The following is a 21,925-nucleotide window of genomic DNA, read 5'->3' on the forward strand; positions in this document are numbered from 1 at the left end:
GTCACCCGCTCCCCTAAGCGCGTGCACAGGGAGCCCATAAGTTCTCAAAGGCTTGCAGCATCAGTTCTTTCCCGGTGACTTTCCCGGTGTAGAGAAAGCTCTACAGCGCGTGAGGTGGGAGGCCGAGGGAGTTACCCCGCCCACCGCAAGCCCCTCCTAGAGGCGTGACTTCTAGCGCCACGCCCTCCTCGGGGCCGCGGCACGCGCCAGTCGTCACGTGCGCCCCGGCCCGGAGAGCGGAAATGACGTGACTCCCGCGCGCCCCCAGTATGGCCGGGCCATGGCGGCGAGCACAGGCTACGTGCGGCTGTGGCGCGCGGCGCGGTGCTGGGCTCTGCGCCGGCCGCTGCTGGCCGCCGCCGGGGGGAGGGGCCCGACCGCGGCCGGCGCGTGGCTGCCCAGAGGCCGGAGGGCCTGCGACGCTTCGCCTCCTTGGGCGCTTTGGGGTCGAGGCCCGGCAGCCGCCGGTCAGTGGCGAGGGCTTTGGGAAGCGAACAGCCGCGGCAGCGGGGCATTCTCTGGCGGCGAGGATGCCGCCGACGGGGGCGGGGAGGAAGGCGCAGGGGGCGGTGCGGGCGCCGGGGAAGGCCCGGTCATAACGGCGCTCACGCCCATGACGATCCCGGACGTGTTCCCGCACCTGCCGCTCATCGCCATCACCCGCAACCCGGTGTTCCCGCGCTTTATCAAGATCATCGAGGTAATGGGAGCCCCCGCCTCGGCCTTGGTTTCCCCACCTCTGCAAGTGACAGGTTGGACCGAGGGATCGCGTAGCGCCCTCAGGCCGCAGAACTTTCTCCGAAGTTTCTCAGAGTTTGCAGTTGGAGTCTCATCCGCGCGGCACTGGTGGGGTGCTCCTGAGCAAATGCCTCACCCTTTTGAGTTCCTTGGGTTTGTTAGAGGAGTTGGGCTCCGTGAGCTTAGGACCCCCTTCGAGCCCTGGTGATGGAAGGCCGGGCGGACCAGAGGCAGTTTTGCAGCCCGCGTACTCTTCTGTAACTCCCTCGGGTGACAGTTTAGGAACCTCTTTGGGATCAGGATTCATTTCCTCGTTAAACAACCATTTCTTGGTTGCTTGTGCTCTGTCAGGTAGTTTTAGATTCCCGGCCTTTGGAGTTGACCTTCTGTGAGGATGAAATAAGCAGCAGTGACCGCCAGGAATAATAGAGCGAGGAATGGTAAAGAGGCTTGAGGGAGGGGAAGGAGGACTGAGTTATTCATTCAGCAGTGTTCTTGATGACTGCCACGGGGCAGGCAGAGGAAGGCAGCGGTGAACATCTGGCCTGAGGAGCAGATGTGGAGGTGGAAGAGGCAGTAAACCAGGTCCTTTCAGAGGAAGAGCCATGAGGGGGGCGGGAAGGAGCAGGGTGATGTAAGAGGGAGAAAGCAGTGACTGCAGGAGGCCCTTGTCATTCAGCTTTTAGAGTGAGAAGAACCCAAATGCCTCTCCCCCACCTACCACCCCCTCCCCTTTAAAATCAGTGGGAGCTCAAGTCCAGGGAGGAGAAAGGTTATCAGTTATTCCTGTAAGCAGGGTCACACAGTGAGTCAGCCTCTGCGTTCACATTCCAGAGTCTGGATAAATAAATAAATCCCAAGGATCGCTTGGAAGGGGAAAGGGCAGTGCAGAGGCAGCAGCCCACGAGTGGGGAGGGACAGACGAAGCCCCTCTCCAATTCTGTGTGTCCGAGCTCCCTTTTCAAGACCTTTCCTTGATGTTGAGTAATGGTTTCTGGGGCACACACCAGAGCCAGACCCCAAGGAGTCATTTGGCCCCACTACTCTTCAAGTTACTCCTCAAGGCCTTGATTTTCTTGTCTGTGAAATGGACATCAGAGTAGCATCTTACTGGTTGGAACTGTTGTGGGACTTATATGAAGTTCTGTGTCAAGGATTTGGATCTGTGTCTGGCACTTAGTTTGCCTCAGTACTGAGATGCTGCTGCTGCAGTTTGCTACCCAGAGGAAGTTAGAAGTTATGTGGCAACTCCTCCTACGAGTGCTGTGGCAGGTGCACATGGAAGATGTTGGTGACATTTCAGAACTCCTCCCTGAAGGCCTCCGGCCCAGCTTTGACCCCACCCCCAGCTGTTCTCCTTATCTTCCCAGGCTTCTGGGGCCAGGACTGTTCACCAGGCTTGCCTCCCACCCCATAATGACAGATGCCCTTTGCCCCAGTACCCCAGCAGAGAGATGACTCCTCAAGAAAGTCCTGTGCCCATCTGGAGTTAGCCAGGAGGGCCAAACAAGTCACTGTGGACTGCATTAGGAGACCTGGTTGTCAGTGTTTCTGTCAGTGTTACCCTGGAAATAACAAGGATTCTGCCACGGGGATGGAGAGATAGGTGTGGAGGGTGTAGCAGTCAGCTGATGGCAGGGGAGAAGTGGGGGTGGCTTCTTTGGGACCCAATAAACATTTCTGAACCTGTTAGCAGATCTCTGTTTATGCTTGATTTTGTAGTTAATACTACTTGCTCTAATAGCTTCTCTCCTAATTGGTGGCCTTTGAATGTGGAGCAGCCTTTCTTAATTTTGGGGTCTTGCATCCTCTTACTGGATACTACACACTTTCTTCCCAGAAAAAGTATGTCTAAGCTGGATGTGGTAGTCTTGCCTGAAATCCCAGCTACTCAGAGGCTTAGGCAAAAGAATTGCAAGTTTGAGGCCAGCGTCAGCAACTTAGTGTGATCTTGCCCTAGAAAATAGTAAGGACTGGGAATGTAACTCACTGGTAGAGGACCAGTGGGTTCAATCCCCAGTACTGCAAAAAAATAAAAAATAAATAAAATAAAAAAATAAATCTACAGCGTCGGGTGTTCCCACCACAAGACAAGAGCCTCTGTTGATCCTCGGTGTGGTCCCTGGGCCAGCAGCTTCAGTGTCACCTGGCAGTCAGTTTGAAACGCTGTTTCTGGGGCCCACCCCAGGCCTCCTGGATCAGAAATTGTATGGGTGGGGCCCCGCTGACAGTTTAAGCAGTCCTGCAACTGATTCTGGTGCCTGTTAAAGCTTAAGGTTCATTAACTAAGATCTGGCCAGGAACGAGTGGAGGGAATCAGCTGAGTCTCAGATGGCTGCACCCTGCCAGCCAGATGCTTCCTGGAAGTCAATGGAGCTCTGGCCCGCCCCTGGGATGACACCAAGAGTGCTGTGGTTCTGGGGTGTGAATATGACCAGCACAAGTGGATGAGGAGATAGTTCCTGTGAGAGTGTGGCCTGTGCAGAGGCCACGTTTGACCTCCACATATGTTGTCCTGACATTAAGAAAAGCAGAATGGTTATGATTTTCAAACTCAGACATTTTGCCACTGAAACAGCTTTTTTTTTTTTTTAATATTTTTTAGTTGTAATTGACATAATACTTTATTTTATATGTGGTACTGAGGATTGAACCCAGGGCCTCACATGTGCTAAGCAAGCGCTCTACCACTAAGCCACAATCCCAGCCCTGAAACAGCTTTTTGAGCGGGATGTTAAAGCAGTTTCTTGGTTCCGGTCATTGTCTACTTTGAATTTTTTTTTAAAAATATTCTTTAGTTGTCAGTGAACCTTTATTTTATTTATTTATATGTGGTGCTGAGAATTAAACCCAGTGCCTCACACATGCTAGGCAAGCACTCTACCACTGAGTCCCAGCCCCTGAATTTTCTTTGGAAATGTGGGAGGGGCCACTACACTAGGTAATACTGTTCTGCCCCATCCCCTTCCAGTAACCCCACCCCTGTCCTTTTGGTCCAGATTCCTGGACCATGTTGATTAGTGTCCTGAATCAGGTTAGCATGTCCGTAGAGAGTAAAACTGTCGAGTGTCAGTAGAAGACCTGCCCTGCATTTCACTCGGGTTGTTGTCATGCTAGGTTAAAAATAAGAAGTTGGTTGAGCTGTTGAGAAGGAAAGTCCGTCTTGCCCAGCCATATGTCGGCGTCTTTCTAAAGAGAGATGACAAGTAAGTGGCATTTTTCCTTCATTCTTTTGTTGAAGGGGCCTTGGCGCCTGGCTCCCTGCAGTCCTGCTGTGTAGAGTAGCGTGGACCTTTCCCCTTGACCTAAGAGGAGCCCCGGCTAAGGGCTGGGCAGAATGCCTCTCTAGTCGCAGCTGAGGACTCCGCTGGTGGCTCCTGCACTGAGCTCGGTGTAGAGTGCTGGCCGCGCCTGGCTCCACCCTAGCACTGAGCAGGGAATCTCTGCAAACTGTCAAGATGAGGGATCTAGCTTCAAGAACCTGTAGTGTTAAAAGGCACCTGGGAGGCTGCTCGAGTGCCGAGCCAGCCCGAGGTCTCTTCCAAGTTAAAGGAGAGTGGAAGAGAACCCTTCCTCAGCTCTGACCTGGCGAGGAGCTGCCCTGTGGAGGTCACCCTGTGGGACCCCAGGGCGCCACTCTGCTTTTTGCTTTAATTTTTTTTCTTCTAGCTGTAGATGGACAGAATGCCTTTATTTTATTTAGTATGTGGTGCTGAGGCTCCATTCCAGTGCTCCCGTGTGTTGGGCAAGTGCTGTGCCACCGAGCCGTGCCCTAGCCCCAGGCCACTGTTTGTAAAGTGCCGGCAGGGCCCTTCTATCCCACATGCCCCTGACGCTGTGCGCCCTGCAGCTCGGCTCATGCACCTTTCTGCTGTCCCTCAGCAATGAGGCCGATGTGGTCGAGAGCTTGGAGGAGATCTACCACACGGGGACGTTTGCCCAGATCCACGAGATGCAGGACCTTGGAGATAAGCTGCGCATGATCGTCACAGGACACAGAAGGTGTGTGAGCTGACCAGCAAAGGGCTTTGTCATGTGGGACCCTTGCACATGAGGCAGGTACAAAGAGCAGCCCTGGAGTGCCCTGTCCCTGCATGGATCCACCCTGTCAATCAGCCTTATGCAGATTCATTATAAGCACTAAGAGCAAAGCAGTGGACAAAGGCTGAGGTTTGTCACCACAGAGAGTAGCAAGCTGTCTCAGATGCTGGCAGGTGGGAGAGCCTTTCCTCCAGGTGCCTAGGCCTGTGCCTACCAGCAAGTGCACACAGCTGGCAAGTTCCACCACTTCTCTGACCGGACATACACATGGCTCCCAGCTTAAAGTGCCTCTGTCAGTGGTTGTGTGAGTGTGAGAGTGTGTGGTTCTGCTGAAGGTGGAACAAGGGCCTCGCACATCTGGGCAAGTGCTTCACCACTGAGCACACCCAGCCCCTGCTTAACGTTTGCAGCAATGGGTTTTCAGTAGGAGCACCTGCCTGTATCCTGCTGAGGAGCACGTAAAACCTTCATAATCTGCTTAGCCTTTTGGTTATTACCAGTCACTCTAGAACATCTGTAATCCCAGCAACTTGAGAGGCTGAGGCAGGAGGATTGCAAGTTTGGCTGATCAATCAAGAGGTCAGAAGATGCTGAGGGGTGGCGCTGGGGTGGTGGCTCAGCTAGGTAGAGCGCTTGCCCAGCACGTGCGAGACCTTGGGTTAGATCCTCGGCACCACGTCAAAACAAAATAAAGGTATTGCGTACAACTAAAAAATAAAAGATGCTAGCCTGGCATCAGTGGTTGAGCGTCCCTGGGTTCCATCCCAGGTACCTACCGAAAAAAAAAAAAAAAGGCTGGTGTGCTCCAGGAGCATCCTTCTGAAGCATGCATCTCCTCAGAGCCCTGCACCTGGGTCCCTGCAGGAAAGGTCTCAGTGAGTGAGTTTCTAAAAAGCCACCCGTTGGGCCCCTCTTGGAGTCTGTTGAGTCTGGAGTCCTCCCTGTTCTCTTTATTCTCTGTGTGTGTGTGTGTGTGTGTCTCTCTTTTTTCGTGGCGCTGGGGTTGGACCCAGGGCCTTGTGCGTGTGGGGCGGGCCCTCTGCCAGCTGAGCTGCCTCTCCAGCCCTGGGGCCCTCCCTGTTCTTACAGAGGCTTTTCTTGTGTCAGCGGCAGGACTAGGCATTGGTTCTGAGACATGCTGGAGGTGTCCCACTGCCACAGGCTTCCAGGCCCTTGTCCTCTGCTCCTGGGGTAGGGATGAGCTGCCGCCTCTGTCCCCTGGAAGGATTCCTGGGCCAGGGGAAGGAGTAAGATGCAGTGGAAATGAATGAATGAAAGCAGAGGAAACCGCCTGCGACCCCACAGGCTGTCAGGGTTTATTTTGCTGGGTGTTCTCAGTCTCTGGCGATGACTTGATGCGGGAGGATGTGCACGGCTGCACTCTTTTATGCAAGGGATAAATCCGTGTGGGGGTGGGACCAGCTGCCTGGGGACACCGAGGGGCAGCAGGGAACCCTACAGAAGCAGGCCTGCCAGCCCCTGAGGCTTGAGGTTTGCCCAGCACCCTGGTGCCTGTCCTGGGCACATCAGAGGCCGGGTGTCAGGGGCCCAGTGTCAGCCAGGCTCTGACTACATCCCAGGAGGCTCTCAGGCCACCCTCTGAGGAAGGTACTGCTACTACCCAGTGTGGCGGAGGAGAGACCCTCGAGGCCAAAGGCTTATTTCCGTTTATCTCACACTGAGGGCCTGTCTCGGGTGCTAGGCTGCATGCAGAAAATGGGCACAGGAGGGAGGACAGCCGGAAGCTCTGAGGTCACACTGCATTCATACGGAAGGGGGTGTTGGGGGTGGCTGCAGAGATGTTCTTGAAACTGAGTCGGAAGGGAATGAAGAAACCCCTGGGCGGGGGCGTGGTCATGGTGCATGGCCTTGGGGAGGGGCCTGTGCCCTGCTAGCTGGCATCTCCTCCCAAACACTCAGGGGCTTGACTCCCTCGGAATGTCCTGGGCCGTCTCTGGGCCTCTGAGAAAGGAGCTCAGCCTCTAGCACAAGGAGCTTGTGTCCCCTCTGCCTCTGTGACTGAGGTGCTGGGCTCACTGCCTCAGCCTCACCTCCACCTCGTTCCCTTCCCAGGATTCATATCAACAGGCAGCTGGAGGTGGAGCCAGAGGAGCCGGAGGTGGAGAGCAAGCAGAAGCCGCGGCGGAAGCCCAAGCGGGGCAAGAAGGAGGCGGAGGATGACCTGGGCACCAAGCCCCAGCTGGAGGTGGCGCCGGAGCCCACCTCGGACTCCTCCAGTGGGGTGCTCATGGTGGAGGTTGAGAACGTCGTCCACGAGGACTTCCAAGTCACTGAAGAAGTCAAAGTGAGTCTTGTCGTGCAGGTCTCCCTCTAGTGGCCCCGTGGCCTGGGCAGGACTTGCTGCCTGCCCCTGGGCCAGGCCCGCAGGAGGCCTGCCCTGGAGTGAGCAGCACAGCTCCTCCCAGCAGCCTCCGGTGGAACTGGGCCAGAGGGTGAAGGCCGAGCCAGGCCTTCCTCTTATGGGGGCCAGGTTTTGACCCGCGTCCAGACAGCTCGAGTCCACCCTGCAGGAGTCTCCAGCTTCCACCAGAGCACCTCCGTCCCCGCTCCACCCTCCAAGCAGGGGACCCCTGGCTGCTCCACAGGAAAGAATCAGCCTTTGGCCCCCAGGCCTCAGACCTTGACAGTCCTGCCGCCTTCTTTGAGCCAAGAGCCAGCCTTCGATGTCCCTTGGGACAGGGCCATTTAGCAAGCTAATCAAAGGCCTGGGGTGTATGTGACTCTCAGGGTGTGCCTCATGTCACTGGCCGCCTCCCTAAGGACAGCATGAGCCAGGTGGGGCCACAAGGGATGGTCTGGGCCCTTTGTGGTTGTGTCCTCTGGGGCTCTGCTGCGGATGCAGGGGCTCCTCCTAGCAGTGCGGGCAACGGGTGCTGTTGGCTGTGGGTGCTGCACTTGTGCTGGCCTGGGTAGGCAGTCCCATGCACAGGGCCACGTGAAGCCCTTGAGACCCGTGCTGGGTGCACACGGGCTTTCAGTGACCTGGTGTGGCTGAGGACAGGAGGTGAAGACTTACCTACACTCATTTAAACTTAAAGAGCTGCCCACGGTGTAATCCCAGCAGCTCGGGAGGCTAAGGCAGGAGGATCACAAGTTCAGGTCAGCCTCAGCAACTCAGCAAGGCCCTAAGCAACTCAGTGAGACCCTGTCTCTAATTAAAATATAAAAAAGGTCTGGGGATGTGGCTCAGTGGCTAAGCACCCCTGGGCTGCTGGAGCCCAATTCAGTCCTTGGTAACAAAAAAAAAAAAGCTTGGCCGGTGGCTCTGCTGCAGTGGAGAGCGTAGTGTTGGTGTTCCCTGGGAATCTGCAGCCGGGCGGGCGGGCGGGCCTCACAGTGCTGGGTCATGGGTAGGAGGCCTCCAGTGAGCCTGCAGAGGTGAACTCAGTTCAGGGCCACACCAGTGACTAGAGGCCAGGCTGGACGTCATTCAGCGTGACTGGCAGCCCCTGCAGGCCACTTGTGTGCTCATGGGCTATGCCCTGCTCAGAGCCGGTGGCCTTGTGGGAACAAGTGAGGTGTGGTTCATGCTCCAGCAGTGACACTGGCCTCCCCATGGCTTCCAGAGTTGGCAAGAAGGAAAACAGGCTTCTGTCACACCCACAGCGGAGGGCCCCTGTCTCTGGAGAGAGCCTGGTGCGAGGTTCCAGGGTGTGGTGGGCTGAGAGCCCTGGTGGCGTATAGGCTGTAGTGTGGGTGAGGGTGAGGAGCACAGAGCTTCAGGTGCAGGAGGAGGCCAAGATGGGCCCCACCCTTTCCTCCCAAGATGGCCTATTCTGAGGACCAGGCTCAGGGGGTCTGAGGAGACAGGCTTTGGTTTTAGCTTTCACTCCTTGAAAGTGAACGTCTTTCACTGAAGATGTGGGTCTCCTTGGTTTCCAAGCCCAGATCTAGCCTCAGTGGACAGGGAGCTGATGGAGTGGCGGGTGGGCGGGGCTCCTGGGCCACACCCCCTGTTGGCCTTGGCTTCCAGGCCCATGCAGCTGCCCCGTCTCCCCACTCACCAGGCCCTGACCGCTGAGATTGTGAAGACCATCCGTGACATCATCGCTTTGAACCCCCTCTACAGGTCTGTCCCCCACGTGAGTGGCTGGCATGCCCTTGGGTCACGCTGGGCCAGCCTGAGGCCCTTTATGCAGCGGGTGGCAGGGGCGTTCCAAGAGGGCCATCCTGCAGAACACAGGGTCTGCTCTGTGCAGGGGACACCCTATACCCGAGACCTGGGGTGTTTCCCCTCCTGCCCTTCCTGGTGTGTCCTGGAGCCTGTGCTCTCGTCGTCTGGAGGAGAGGGCCGGAGTCTTGTGGGGGCCGCAGGAGGTCTAGGCTGGGGCACAGCAGGCCCTCTTGGCTCTGGCTGTGGAAGGGCAGCACTAGGCAGTAGGACGGGAAGGCCTAGGCCTCTTTGGGGACAACAGTGCAGTGAGGGTGAAGGCCTGGCTGCTGTGGCAGTGACCCCCCTCGTCCCTTGCAGGGAGTCAGTGCTGCAGATGATGCAGGCAGGCCAGAGGGTGGTGGACAACCCCATCTACCTGAGCGACATGGGTGCTGCGCTGACTGGGGCCGAGTCCCATGAGCTGCAGGATGTCCTGGAGGAGACCAACGTGAGTGACCTCCTGCCTGGCTGTGCCCGTGCGGTACTGGGCACCGGGCAGCCTCCGGGCTCAGCACTGTGAGGTGACTGCGGTCAGCAGGCTCTGTGGGTCTGTGTGGGCCACTGGCGAGTCAGTCTGCCTTCAGTCATGTCCTCAGGTGTCACCTGCCTTTGCCATTCTGTGGACGTGCACACTTGTGGACGTCTTGGGCATGTGGCCGCAGACCCCTGGGCCTTGTCGGGAAGGCGTTTTCAAGCCTGCTGTGTGTCGGGGAGTCGTGGGCAGCTTCCTCCCTCTCTTGGCAGCTCTGGGGTGTTGCTGTGGCCACCCTGCACGTGCGCAGGCCAACTCCTGACCATGAGGTTGTCCTCCCTCTCTCGGCAGATCCCCAGGCGGCTGTACAAGGCCCTGTCCCTCCTGAAGAAGGAGTTCGAGCTGAGCAAGCTGCAGCAGCGCCTCGGGCGGGAGGTGAGCCAGCAACTTGGCTGCCCCGGGGAAGACGGGTGACCGGGTCACAGAGGGAGTCACCAGGCTGGTCTCAAACTCCTGGGCTCAGTTGATCTTCCTGCCTCAGCCTCCCAAGTCTCTAGGAACTCAGGTGCCACTGCACCTGGCCAACTCTGACTCAAGGTCCATAAGCTCTCGGGCCTTTTATTATTCTGGGCTGTGAAACCATCCCAGAGTCATGAGCCCAAGAGAATGAGAGCTGTCCCAGGTCTGTCCCAGGTCCTGGTGAGAGTTTCTGTACGCCCCTCCCCCAATGCCGGCTGCAGGTGGGAGCCAGGCTGGGAGGGGCCAGACTGCACCTGTGCTGGGTCCTCGGAGGCCCTGGAGCCTATCCTTGGCCGGCCTGGACGTTGCTCTTGGAGCCCCGGTGGTATTTTGGTGTGACCTGCTTTTCCCACTTAGTTTTAGGTAGAATTCACGCCCGCCTAGATCTGGGAAGCCTAGAATATTGGGCAGCTCTCACAGGAAGCAGGGCAGTAGGTGGTGGGCTGAGCAGCAGCGCGGGCCTCTGCCCTGTCTGAGAAGCGGGGAGGCCAGCCAGCCAGCCAGCCTTCCTGGGGCACCAGTGCTCATCAGCAGCTGCGCTGTAGCGAGACCCCAAGTCTTGACAAGTGCAGCTCAGTGTAGGATTCGCTTGCCACATGCCAGGCCTGGGTCCCACCCCAGCACCACGTGCACAGAGGAGAGATGGCATGGGGCTGGCACTTGGGCTCTTGAGTCCAGAGCGCGGGCGGACCGCCTGCCGCCGCCCTGAGCCCCCGCCCCCCCGTGTCTTCGCAGGTGGAGGAGAAGATCAAGCAGACCCACCGCAAGTACCTCCTGCAGGAGCAGCTGAAGATCATCAAGAAGGAGCTGGGCCTGGAGAAGGAGGACAAGGACGCCATCGAAGAGAAGTTCCGTGAGCGGCTGAAGGAGCTGGTGGTGCCCAAGCACGTCATGGATGTGGTGGACGAGGAGCTGAGCAAGCTGGGCCTGCTGGACAACCACTCGTCGGAGTTCAAGTGAGCGCCGCCTCCGCGCGGGACCTCGATCCCCAGCAGTGGGTGGGCCGGGAGGTGTGTCTGCGGGCAGATTGTCACAGAGAGTGTGGAGAGGCTCCAGTTGTGTCGCTTTCCTTGTCCAGGCTGGAACTGCCCCCGTCTCCCTGACTGTACAGATGAGCAGATTGGGGCCTGGTGATCAGGGCCCTGGGCTGGGAGGTGACCACAGGATTGAGGGCAGGGGTGCCTGGCTTAGAGCCATTACCCCAAGACCACCTCTGCTTCTGTCCCCTGAGAGCAGCCAGGAAATGGCTTGGTCTTCCTGTGGCCCTGGCCTTGCCGGGCCTGTTTGCTCGAATACTGTCGCAAGTGGGGAAAGCCTACGGGGCTGGAGGAGCCCATGAGGAGCCCACGCTGTACCCACGCCTGCCACGCACAGCCGCGCTGCCTGGCCCCTCCCTGCACAGCTCACTCTGCCTGGGGCCCAGGAACCGAGCTTCCCAGCAGGCTGCCCCCAGGAGGGGAGAGGCTGGCCTCAAGGACGTGTCAGTGGGCTTGGTGGCCGGGCTGAGGCCCTGGGACAGCTCTCATCGCTGGTACTGGGGATTGGGCCCAGGGTCATTGTACAGCTGAGTTCTCTCCCAGACCTTTTTATTTTTTGGAGACAGTCTCCCTAAGTTGTTGCTGGCCTTGAACCTGGGAGTCCTGCCTCAGCCTTCCGAGGCTCTGGGATCACAGGAGGCTCTGGGACAGCTCTTCAGGGGCGGCCTGACCCAGGCAGGCACCCAGTCCTGGGTGTCTTGGCTACTGGGCCAGATCTCCTGGCCCGGAACACTTGGGAAGGCATTGGAGCTTTAGCACCCAACTCCTGCTTCTGGGGTGGCATCTAAGTGTCCCACTGCTGCTGTGACAGTCCCTTAAGATGACAATGCCTTAAGAAGATCTAGCACACCATCTGAGTTCTGGGGCGGGAGTCCAGTGGAGGTCTCTCAGGCTGGTCCCTCCTGAGGCCCTGGGAGAGTTGCATCCTGCCTCTTCCTGCTCCTAGAGTCCCCCAGCCTTCCAGGAGCTCCTGGGCCCGTCTCCATCTGCAGAGCCAGCAGCACAGTGTCCTCTAGGCTCTGACCTCCTGCTCCCTCACTCCTAAGGACCCCTGGTGACACTGGGTCTCAGATGACCCAGAGTGTCCACTCTGGGGCCCTTCTGCAGGACTCCTGGGAGGCGGCATGTTTCACAGGTGGGGGGGGGTGGATGTTTTGGAAGCCATTTGTCCCCCTGCAAGTGCTGTGTCCTCCTAGGGGCTTTGGAAACTTGGGGACCAGCCCTCCAGGCCTGGAGCTCCCTTCCCTTCCAGATGTGCGCCAGTGTGCGCAGCAGACTCTGTGCGGGGCTCTGGGGCTCTGTTTGCTGACCTGGCTGCGCCCTTCCTGAGGCACCGTCCGCCAGGCCCTGGCACTCCGTCCCACAGGGTGGCTGCAGCAGGCCTCCGGCTGCTGTTCAGCCTGGACACCTGCAGCTGCCTGAGGCTCCTTCAGCCCGAGTCTGGCTGTGGCACTGCCTGGTGACGTCCTCCCACTGGGCTTGATGTGTCCTTATGTGAATCCCCCGGGCATGGGGCCCAGTGGGCCATTGATCTGGGCAAGCCGTGCCCCAGAGGGTGGACTTCATGGCAGCACGTCCCTAAGTTACCCAATACCTTTCATTCCTTGGTGGCAGTTCTTCCCCAAAGTTAAGAGTCTCCACCTCCCCCCAGCCCACGCGCTCATGGCCCAGGGCAGCTGCCATCCAGAGATGCACAGCCCCGGCTCCGGGTCAGTCTGGGTGGCCCTCCCAGCCTGCAGTAACCCTGGCCTTCTCCTCCACCCAAAGCTTTGGGTCCAGTTTCTCCCCCGTCCTAAGCCTTGTCCCCTCTGTGCATCTCCCTCAGTCTTGGCCTCGAGGGCACAAGAAGGTCAACGTGGCTGTGATGCACATTAGATCTCAGGCCCTTCTGCTGCGTATCCAGTGTTTGGCTGAGAAGTAGAGCAGGCAGGGCCCCTGTCCCAGGGGCAGAGAGACCCCTAAGTCCCCACCACGATGGCTTTCCAAGGCATTGACCGCCCAGGGGCACTGCCCTGTGTGGGCCCACATCGCCCATGGTGGGCACGGCATGTGGTATGAAGGACCCGAACAGCCGTGCGGCTGCTGCGGCAGAGGCCGGGGCACTGGGACCCCACTCACCAGGCTCTGTTGTGGCAGTGTCACCCGAAACTACCTCGACTGGCTGACGTCCATCCCCTGGGGCAAGTGCAGCAAGGAGAACCTGGACCTGGCCCGCGCCCAGGCGGTGCTGGAGGAGGACCACTACGGCATGGAGGACGTCAAGAAGCGCATCCTGGTGAGGCCGGGCACAGGGGCCCCACTGCTCTCCTGGTCTGATGCCAAGGCTGAGTTCCAGGAACGGGGACTTATAAGGGACAGGACTTGACTTGGCTCAGTTCTGGAGGCTGGGAGGGCCCTGAGCGTGGTGCTGGCCTCTGTGCTGTGGTGGGAGGTGGCCAGCTGGGACCTCTGCCTCTCCTGGGCCAGTACTGCCCTCGCCAGGCCCCACCCCAAACCTGCTGCCATGTGACCACAGAGCTCGTGTGTCCAGTGGTGGGCTCTAGAGGACACGTCACACCAGCACTCCTGGCCCTTGCCCCTGCCAAGCACCTTTGGCCCACATCCTGGGTGCCTGGTTGGGGTGCCCAGGGCACGTTGGGGAGCGAGGATTGCCATGGTCTCGTGGCCCTGTGCTATGAGGGCCACCTGGTAAGGGTTTGAAGGTGCTGGTGGGGGCTAGTGATGTTGAGGGGCGGGGGCCTGGGCCACTGGCCCCGCCACCGTGGAGGGCTCATGGATTTGCCATAGGGATAAAAGTTGTACTGGGGGCAACAGAAACTGGACAGGATGGGTGACAGAACAGGAGCCGGAGGGAGGTGGGTGTGTGGGGGCGTTGACAAGGGTGGGCGCGGCCACTGGGCACCTGTTGTCTGGCACCTGGTCGTCCAGTTGGATGTGCTGTCCTTCCTGGGGCTGATGGCAGCTCCAGCCAGCCCTTGGAACGAGCCCAGCGCCCTCCTGAATCCCAGGCGCTGGGGAGACGGGGAGGGAGAGCTGCTCACCCGCTCCGCTCCCGGGGAGAGGCCAAGCCCTGCTGAGCCCCCCTCTGCCTGCAGGAGTTCATTGCCGTCAGCCAGCTCCGCGGCTCCACCCAGGGCAAGATCCTGTGCTTCTATGGCCCCCCCGGCGTGGGCAAGACCAGCATCGCCCGCTCCATCGCCCGCGCCCTGAACCGCGAGTACTTCCGCTTCAGTGTCGGGGGTATGACCGACGTGGCCGAGATCAAGGGGCACAGGTGGGCCTGGTGCACCTCCCCTGCACTCCCCTCGCGCTTCTGCCCCTGGCTGCCTGTTGGGTGGCCGCCAGAGTGTGTCTGGAAGTGGGCGGGTCCCACAAGTCCAGCTGGCGGCCTTGGCCCCACACCCACTCCCCCTCAGGCTCTTTGGGAGGCTCTTGGCCAGGCTCGTCGAGGCCCCGCAGTGGCATCTGGTGTCCTGGCATCCCACTCCCTGGTGCCCTGGTGCTCTAGGCAGAGTCCCTGGGTGGCCTGGCGCCCTGCCCAGCTGCGCCTCCCCGGGAGCTGGGGCGGAGTCGCAGGTGCCAGGGATAGCACCTGCCTGTTCTCTCCTGCATTCAGGCCCAGGGCTGGGGCTGGAACCGTGTCCAGTGACTGCATGCTGTGGCCTTGGGTGCGCAGTGAGGGTGCTGCTTTCTCCGAGGGCCTCCTGCCACCCCAGCCCCTAGGCGGTGGTTGTGGAAAAGCTCGGCTGTAGCTTTGGTGCGAGCCAAGCGTGTGCTCCAGGTTGGCCTCGCTGCTTACAGAGCTTGGTGGCCGCGAGGCCTGGGGCCCCATCCCCAGCACCACAGCAAGGAAGAGAGTCAAGTCTGTTGAGGAGGTGACATCTTTTTTCCCAGTGCTGACATGTCTGGCTGCCAAGGCTCATGGGCATGCCTGGCAGCCTCCCTGCGGGGCAAGGGGCTCTAGGAAAGCAGGGGACAGGAGCCACAGCAGGCTGCGGGAGCGGGTACCGAGGCCGAGTGTGCCCTTCCTGCGTGTGCCCTGCAAGGCAGAGGCCACTCCCTGGGGGTGAGGAGACCTTGGCGGAGCAGAGGAGCCAGTAGGCGTCCTCTGAGGTGGAGGGGAGGACACAAGAGGGGCTGAGGGTAGAAGGGCAGGCTTTCTGTGACGACGTCAGTCTGGGTTCCAAGACAAGGACAGGACACTGATAGCTGGGCTAAAATACGTCATCATAACAACAGGCCCACAGCCCTCCACAGCTCCCACCTCCCTCTGGATCAAAGCCCAAGTCTTCCTGGAGACCACAGGCCTGTCCCCTCCGGTCCCCTCCCTGCCTTCCCTGCCCCCTCCCCCTGCCCCAGCAGTCCTCACTCCAACACGCCAGGCCTGGTCCTGCCTCAGGGCCTTTGCGTGAGCCGGGCCCTCAGCTGGAGAGCTGCTCCTCCAGACACCCACTGGCTCCCTCTCCCTGAGTGTTTCTTGCATATCCCACGAGGCCTTCCTGGCGCCCCAGCCCGCTTTCCCCTTCCCAGCAGGTGGGGTCTCTGTGCCCCATGATCCCCCTCTGCCTCCCTGGGCTCTGCCCTGCTGGGCCTCGGCGCAGGACTCCTGTCTCAGGTGTCCCTGGGCAGAGCAAGTAGCTAGCTTATCAGGAAGCCCCTGGAGGGAAGGCACTGGGCTGTGGCCAGACCTGGGGACGCGCCTCGTGTGCCTGTAGTGCAGGCCCTGGAGAGCTGGCCTTGCAGCTGTCCCTTAGGAAGACTTGGACGGGGCTGGTCTGCCACGCCGGGGATGAGGCCGAGTTTCGGCATCTGGGTAGGGGTTGTGAGCTGCTGGGGGGACCCAGGGAGCCCCGTGGTCCAGGCCACTCGTGTCTGGCTGGAGACCCTGCGTCTCCGGCTCGGGTGCGAGGCAGGTCAGGGTGACTGCGTGTTCTTGCTACCAGTGGCTGGTGGTTTCCTCATTGCTTGAGTGCAGGGTGGGCTCCTGACCCAGCTGTGCCCCCCGCTGTAGGCGGACCTACGTGGGGGCCATGCCCGGGAAGATCATCCAGTGCTTGAAGAAGACCAAGACGGAGAACCCCCTGGTCCTGATAGATGAGGTGTGTGCCGGGCTTTGTCCTCCAGCCGCCCCGGTCGTGCTGCGGCCCACCCTTCACTCCCCGGCACACACGCCGCAGGGTGCAAGGGTGCCCAGACCAGGGAGTGCTGTCACTGTGGGGGATCCACCCTACTGGGGCCGTCTCAGTGGCACTGGCTCCAATAGGGGGAAGGTGTCCCTCTTGCCCCTTGCTGTCCTGAGTGGCACAGGAGTGGGGCAAAGTGCCAGTGCCACCTGCCTTCTGCCACTCCAGGTGGATAAGATAGGCCGGGGTTACCAGGGGGACCCCTCTTCAGCACTGCTGGAGCTGCTGGACCCGGAGCAGAATGCCAACTTCCTGGACCACTACCTGGACGTGCCCGTGGACCTGTCCAAGGTGCGTGTCCTACTGCCTGGGGCTCGCGGGGCGGGGGCTGGCCAGGCCCCCTGGGGTGGCAGCACCTGACCACCTTCCCCAGGTGCTGTTCATCTGCACGGCCAACGTCACTGAGACCATCCCCGAGCCACTGAGGGACCGCATGGAGATGATCAATGTGTCTGGCTACGTGGCCCAGGAGAAACTGGCCATTGCGGAGGTGAGGGCCAGCCGTCCCTGCTGCCTCCGGCCCAGAGGCAGGAGCTGCCTTGCTTGGGTCTCGGCTCTGCAAACACCTCAGTGCCGCCAGCTGCTGGGCCCGCTTTGCAGAAGTCCACTCACGGGACTGCAGGGTGGATGTGGCCCTGGGTAGGGGCACTGTGGACTGCGCAGCTGTAGGTAGATGAGACAAGAAAGGAATTCAGGCACAGGTGTCCTTGGAGCACTCTCCTGCCTCGGGGTCACGCTGTGCGGTGGCGGGAGCCACTCTAGCATCCCCTTCTTGAGGTCACACTGAGATGCCTGCCTGTCAGAGACACTGCACTGGGTGCAGGAAGTGTGCTCACCTGCTCTTGGTGTCACACTGGGAGTTCTGGCCCAGGCCTGGGTGCTTTGGTAGCCTAGATTGGGTGGTCCCCAGCGGCACAGTGGCCTCTGAGGTGCCTGGTTGCACCTGGAGCAGGATCTCCGACTGCTTTCTGGAAAGGCTGTGGGGGCCTCTCCCCTCCCCACCCCCAGTGTCCTCACCCTGCCCTGCTGAGCCTTCAGTGTCTGGGGCTGGAGGACAGGAGCACAGGACCCCTCAGGAGTCTAGGGACCAACCCCAGGGTAGGATGAATGTGGCTCTGGCCCTGTGTCTCAGATGTCTTAGGCCACACTGCCAGAGCTTAGGGCCACTGTGTGATGGGAGCTGTGCTGGGCTCTGGGTGACCTTGGAACCTGTGACCCCATCTTCCTGTTCGCTGAGGCGGGCAGTCAGCAGCCTCACACACTCAGTCTAGTGGTGGGGTGAGCCCAGGGGACCCTGGGGCTTTCCTATAGGGAGTGGCACACAGGGTGACTGGGACAGCAAGAGGGTCTGTTGATGCAGTAGCATAAGAAGAGCAGGACAGGGGCATGTGACCTCTGCAGGGCCAGGCACCTGCAACCCCGCTTGCTTAGTGCCTGCTGGTCTCATCTGCCAGCCAGGCCCCAGGTGGGTAGGTGGGGCCTGAGGTCCTGGGCCACTCTGGGCCCTGACAGCACTCCTCCTGTAGAGGTACCTGGTGCCTCAGGCCCGCACCCTGTGTGGCCTGGACGAGAGCAAGGCCAAGCTGTCCTCAGATGTGCTGACCCTGCTCATCAAGCAGTACTGCCGGGAGAGTGGCGTCCGCAACCTGCAGAAGCAGGTAGAAAAGGTGAGCGGCGACTCTGCCCACTGGCCCTGCTCCTGCCCCGATCTGCCCCCTCCACCCCGCGCCGCCCACCTGCACCCCGCTGTCCACCCAGGTGCTGCGGAAGTCGGCCTACAAGATTGTCAGCGGTGAGGCCGAGTCTGTGGAGGTGACCCCCGAGAACTTGCAGGACTTTGTGGGGAAGCCCGTGTTCACAGTGGAGCGCATGTATGACGTGACGCCGCCGGGTGTGGTCATGGGCCTGGCCTGGACCGCCATGGGTGAGCTGGACCCCAGGGCTGCAAGGGTCTGTAGCTCACCATCCCTTTGGTTGTCGTACTGAACACCTTCCCCCTGAGGGACCATGTGGAATGAAGCCCAGGGATTTGGAGCTAAGCAAGAAAAAAGGTGTGGCAGCCAGCAGTGTTGTGACACCTGGGAGGGTGGGGGCGGCCCCCAGTCTGAGCCCACCCTGACCTAAGGGCAGGGAGCTGGGGAGTGGGCTATACTTGGCAGCAGGGCAGCCTGTGGGTCCCAGCTGAGGGCAGCATTGGTTCCTGGGGGGGGGGGGGGTGTCTTCATGACCCTGGGCAGAGAGGGCCGGTTGGCCACGGGTGGGTGCAGGTTCTAGGCTGCGCAAAGGAGGTTCCAAGTGACTAGGACCCTGCTTGCTCAGGCTGTGTCCACCCAAGTTAGTGCTCTGCAGAGGTGGGCTCTGGGCCATCCATGACCTGCCAACCTGGAAGCAGTAGGCGGCAGAGGCAGGTTTTCAGGACCCACTGGTGGTCACGGCTCCACACCCTCCTCCAGGAGGATCCACCATGTTTATTGAAACGTCCCTGAGGAGGCCACCATTCAAGGGCAACAAGGAGGACCAGGACGGCAGTCTGGAGGTGACAGGCCAGCTGGGGGAGGTGATGAAGGAGAGCGCACGCATTGCCTACACCTTCGCCAGGGCCTTCCTGATGCAGCAGGACCCCAGCAATGGGTACCTGGTCACCTCCCACATCCACCTGCACGTGCCTGAGGTGAGCTCTCCCCTCTGCCACCCCCCAAGATCCTTCCTGCCGCCCCCAACAGTGGCCACCTGCCCACCTATGTCTCCCACCAGGGTGCCACCCCCAAGGACGGTCCTAGTGCTGGCTGCACCATCGTCACGGCCCTACTGTCCTTGGCCATGGATCAGCCCGTCCGGCAGAACCTCGCCATGACGGGTGAAGTTTCCCTCACAGGGAAGATCCTGCCCGTTGGTGGCATTAAGGAGAAGACCATTGCAGTGAGTTTCCAGACCCTCCACGGGACAGGCCGTGGCCACCACTCCTATCACACCTATTGGGCAGGCTGGCCTCCTGGGCCCAGAGCCCAACTTGAGCTGGCTGTCCCAGCTGCTCCTTCAGCCCTGTTTTAGACAATGGACAATCCCTATTGGTGTGGGGTCTCCCATTGGCACCCCTGCCCCAGGTATCATGAGGTGGGGCTGGTGTGGAGCAGGGGGGGTATGGGTGTGTCCCAGATGACCCAGAAACGAGGGACCACCACCTCCCTAGGCTGTGGGGGGCCCAGGGTCCTGGCACTCAGCATCCTTGTTTCCAGGCCAAGCGTGCTGGGGTGACGTGCATCATCCTGCCCTCGGAGAACAGGAAGGACTTTCACGACCTGGCGGCCTTCATCACCGAGGGCCTGGAGGTGCACTTTGTGGAGCACTACCGGGAGGTCTTTGACATCGCCTTCTCCTGCCCTGGGCAGCAGGCAGAGGCCCTGGCTGTGGAGCGGTGATGGCTGCAGGCAGCAGGCCCAGCCTCGACTGAACTGTACGCTTGGGGAAGGACGACGGGCCTGGCAGCAAAGCCACCCACCCATTGGCTTGGCCAGGTGACCTGGGTCCCAGGTCCTCAATTATAGCTTGATCATGGAGACCGGTGCGATCATGATTAAAGAGCATTTCCAGGACCACTTGGCTGCCTGCTTCTGTGTCAGCTGCCTGCCCCCCGGGCATGTCTGTCCCCAGCAGATGACCCCCCACACCAGGACGCAGGAGCCATGGTTTTCTGGGATGGTTTATTGAGGAAAGGGGGCTCAGTCCTTCTTGGCAGCTGCCTTTCTCATGGCGGCCAGGACGTTGCTCAGCTCCTCTCGCTTCCTCTTGGCCCGGATGTGTGTTCCCACCTGTGCGGCAAGAAGGCCACCCATCAGCCTGCGCCCCGGGTCCCCTCGCGGCGCACCCCCGTTAGCAGCCCACCTACCCTTTTCTTGATGAACTTGAGGGCCCGTTTGTCCTTGGAGACCTTGAGCAGCTCCATGGCACGACGCTCGTAGGGGGCAAAGCCACACACCTCCCGGATCATGTCCCGCACGAACTTGGTGTGCTTGGTCAGGCGCTGGGGGCAGGGGCGGCCGTCAGGGCGGGTCCGGGCCGGGACGCACCCGGCCCCCTGCACTCCAGTCCCCAGCCTGCCTGCCCCCGGCTGCCGTCCGCAGTATCGCGACACGGGACGGCGGTCCCCGGCCCAGGGCCCATGCCCGTGGCACACACCCGAGCCTCGCGCCGACGCGGTCCGCCAGGGCTCGCGCCTCTGCCCGGAAGGCCCCGCCGCTCCCAGCACTCACCCCGCGGCGGCGGCTGTGCCTCGGCTTGCTCACGTTCTTGGTCACCTTGTGGCCCTTGTTGAGGCCTACGGCCATGGGGTAGCGCAGAGCCATGGCTGAGGGAGGCGGTGGGGAGAAGGGCTGGGGTGAGTCCCGGCAAGGCGCCCGCCACCCCGCGCCGCGGCTTCCTCGAGCACGCTCGCCGGGCCCAGCCACCCTCCAACCCGCCCAGCGGGCCTGCGGGCCCGGATGGCGAAGGATGAAGAGTCAGGCGCTAACGAACTCACCTGCTGCTCTCCAATGGCTCCCGGAGCGGAAGGGCCGGCGCCACACGGAACTCTGGGATATCTACTCGCTGCTGGAGGCGCGGACTAGAGAGGCAAGAAGAACGCGCGCGCCCCCTGGCGTCCGGAGGCTCCCTGAGCATGCGCGTTGACCCCGGGACCAGCGGACGTGGTTGTGGTGCCTCAAAGGCCGCTGTGTTCGAAGCTGCAGCTTGTTGGTTAACCCGGAAACAGCAACTTCACCTCCCAGGCCTCCCAGTTTTTCCATATGTCAGGTGGCAAGAAAAAACCTCCATCAACGGGTTTATTGATTTCACGAAGGGAGTGGTCATAGTGCCTCCTGGTGGCATTTGACGTGTCGTAAGGTCGTGCCGGGATGCCAGGCGGAGGGATGCCTGCTGAACAACCTTGAATCAGGAGGTGGAAACAACAAAATCTAGGAGTTCTAGATTTCCGCGCCCCCTTTACCCCTTCTTCTGTCAATCTTACTTGTCTCTAAGAGACAGCCTCCGTTTGGGACTGGTGTGACGAGGACAGTCTTTCTTGGACAGAGCCCTGGACAGCTCACAGTAGCAGCTTTTTGCAACATTGTATCCATGCCAGTTATTTTTTACAATTGCTTTATACCAGCAGCACTGGCTTTCCATTTCGACAAGGAGCGTCCGTTTTTAATTGACAGATGTGCAGCTATGGCCCTCATTAGCCCAACCTCCCTAAGCTACAGCGTCATCCTCAGAATGGGAACAACTGTAAGACCCAACTCCAACAGTGAGGCCTAAGATCCTTGACCTCAAGGGCCTGGGGCGTGGTTACACTATTGCTGACGCTGCAACCAAGTCCTGCAGGTCAATCAGTGCCCCTGCCTCTCCCACTGACTTCCTGAGGGGAGCCCATCCTGTCTGTCTCCATTTCTCCACCTACAAAACAGGTTGATAGTTCTAGCCCCTCTCCTGGCTCCTAGAAATTGGAAGGCAAAAGGAATTTGAATAATAGATATATATACATATGCAAGGGAAGACCTTTTATTATGAAACGGGAGGCTGAGTCTAGCCCAGAATATGCTCTTCTCCTCTTCTTCCCACCTGGCCATCAGGTGGACAGCAGGTGTCAAGAGTACCAGAGACCCTACTGGGGGTGGGAAATGCTCCCAGTTGGAATCAGTGGAAAGAATCACCTGAGACTTAGAGGCTCCCAGAGGTGACTCAGGGCATCCACCTCAGGCGACCTGGGGAGGGAGCATCACTTTTC

At 60.1% G+C, this 21,925-nt stretch overlaps 2 protein-coding genes across 2 annotated transcripts; one reads left to right on the forward strand and one right to left on the reverse strand.

Moving 5' to 3' along the window:
• The first annotated feature begins 246 nt into the window (after nucleotides 1-246).
• Lonp1 (lon peptidase 1, mitochondrial) lies at nucleotides 247-19,757 on the forward strand. The gene is made up of 18 exons (XM_027952708.3): nucleotides 247-700; nucleotides 3,856-3,944; nucleotides 4,621-4,740; nucleotides 6,853-7,084; nucleotides 8,808-8,869; nucleotides 9,272-9,401; nucleotides 9,777-9,860; nucleotides 10,680-10,900; nucleotides 13,118-13,256; nucleotides 14,077-14,255; nucleotides 15,993-16,080; nucleotides 16,333-16,455; nucleotides 16,538-16,654; nucleotides 17,691-17,831; nucleotides 17,923-18,088; nucleotides 18,618-18,835; nucleotides 18,919-19,083; nucleotides 19,401-19,757. Exons 1-18 carry the CDS (start codon nucleotides 281-283, stop codon nucleotides 19,581-19,583), a joined length of 2,877 nt encoding a protein of 958 aa, XP_027808509.2. The 5' UTR covers nucleotides 247-280; the 3' UTR covers nucleotides 19,584-19,757.
• A 94-nt stretch (nucleotides 19,758-19,851) lies between these two features.
• On the reverse strand, nucleotides 19,852-20,787 carry Rpl36 (ribosomal protein L36). Its single transcript, XM_027952717.2, has 4 exons — nucleotides 20,681-20,787; nucleotides 20,415-20,509; nucleotides 20,051-20,185; nucleotides 19,852-19,973 (listed from the first exon to the last, which is right to left on the reverse strand). The coding sequence occupies exons 2-4, from the start codon at nucleotides 20,505-20,507 to the stop codon at nucleotides 19,884-19,886; spliced, it is 318 nt and encodes a 105-aa protein (XP_027808518.1). The 5' UTR covers nucleotides 20,508-20,509; nucleotides 20,681-20,787; the 3' UTR covers nucleotides 19,852-19,883.
• Between the last annotated feature and the right edge of the window lie 1,138 nt (nucleotides 20,788-21,925).

The sequence above is a fragment of the Marmota flaviventris genome, chromosome 1 (genome assembly GCF_047511675.1).
Source record: "Marmota flaviventris isolate mMarFla1 chromosome 1, mMarFla1.hap1, whole genome shotgun sequence".
NCBI classification, from domain to species: domain Eukaryota; kingdom Metazoa; phylum Chordata; class Mammalia; order Rodentia; family Sciuridae; genus Marmota; species Marmota flaviventris.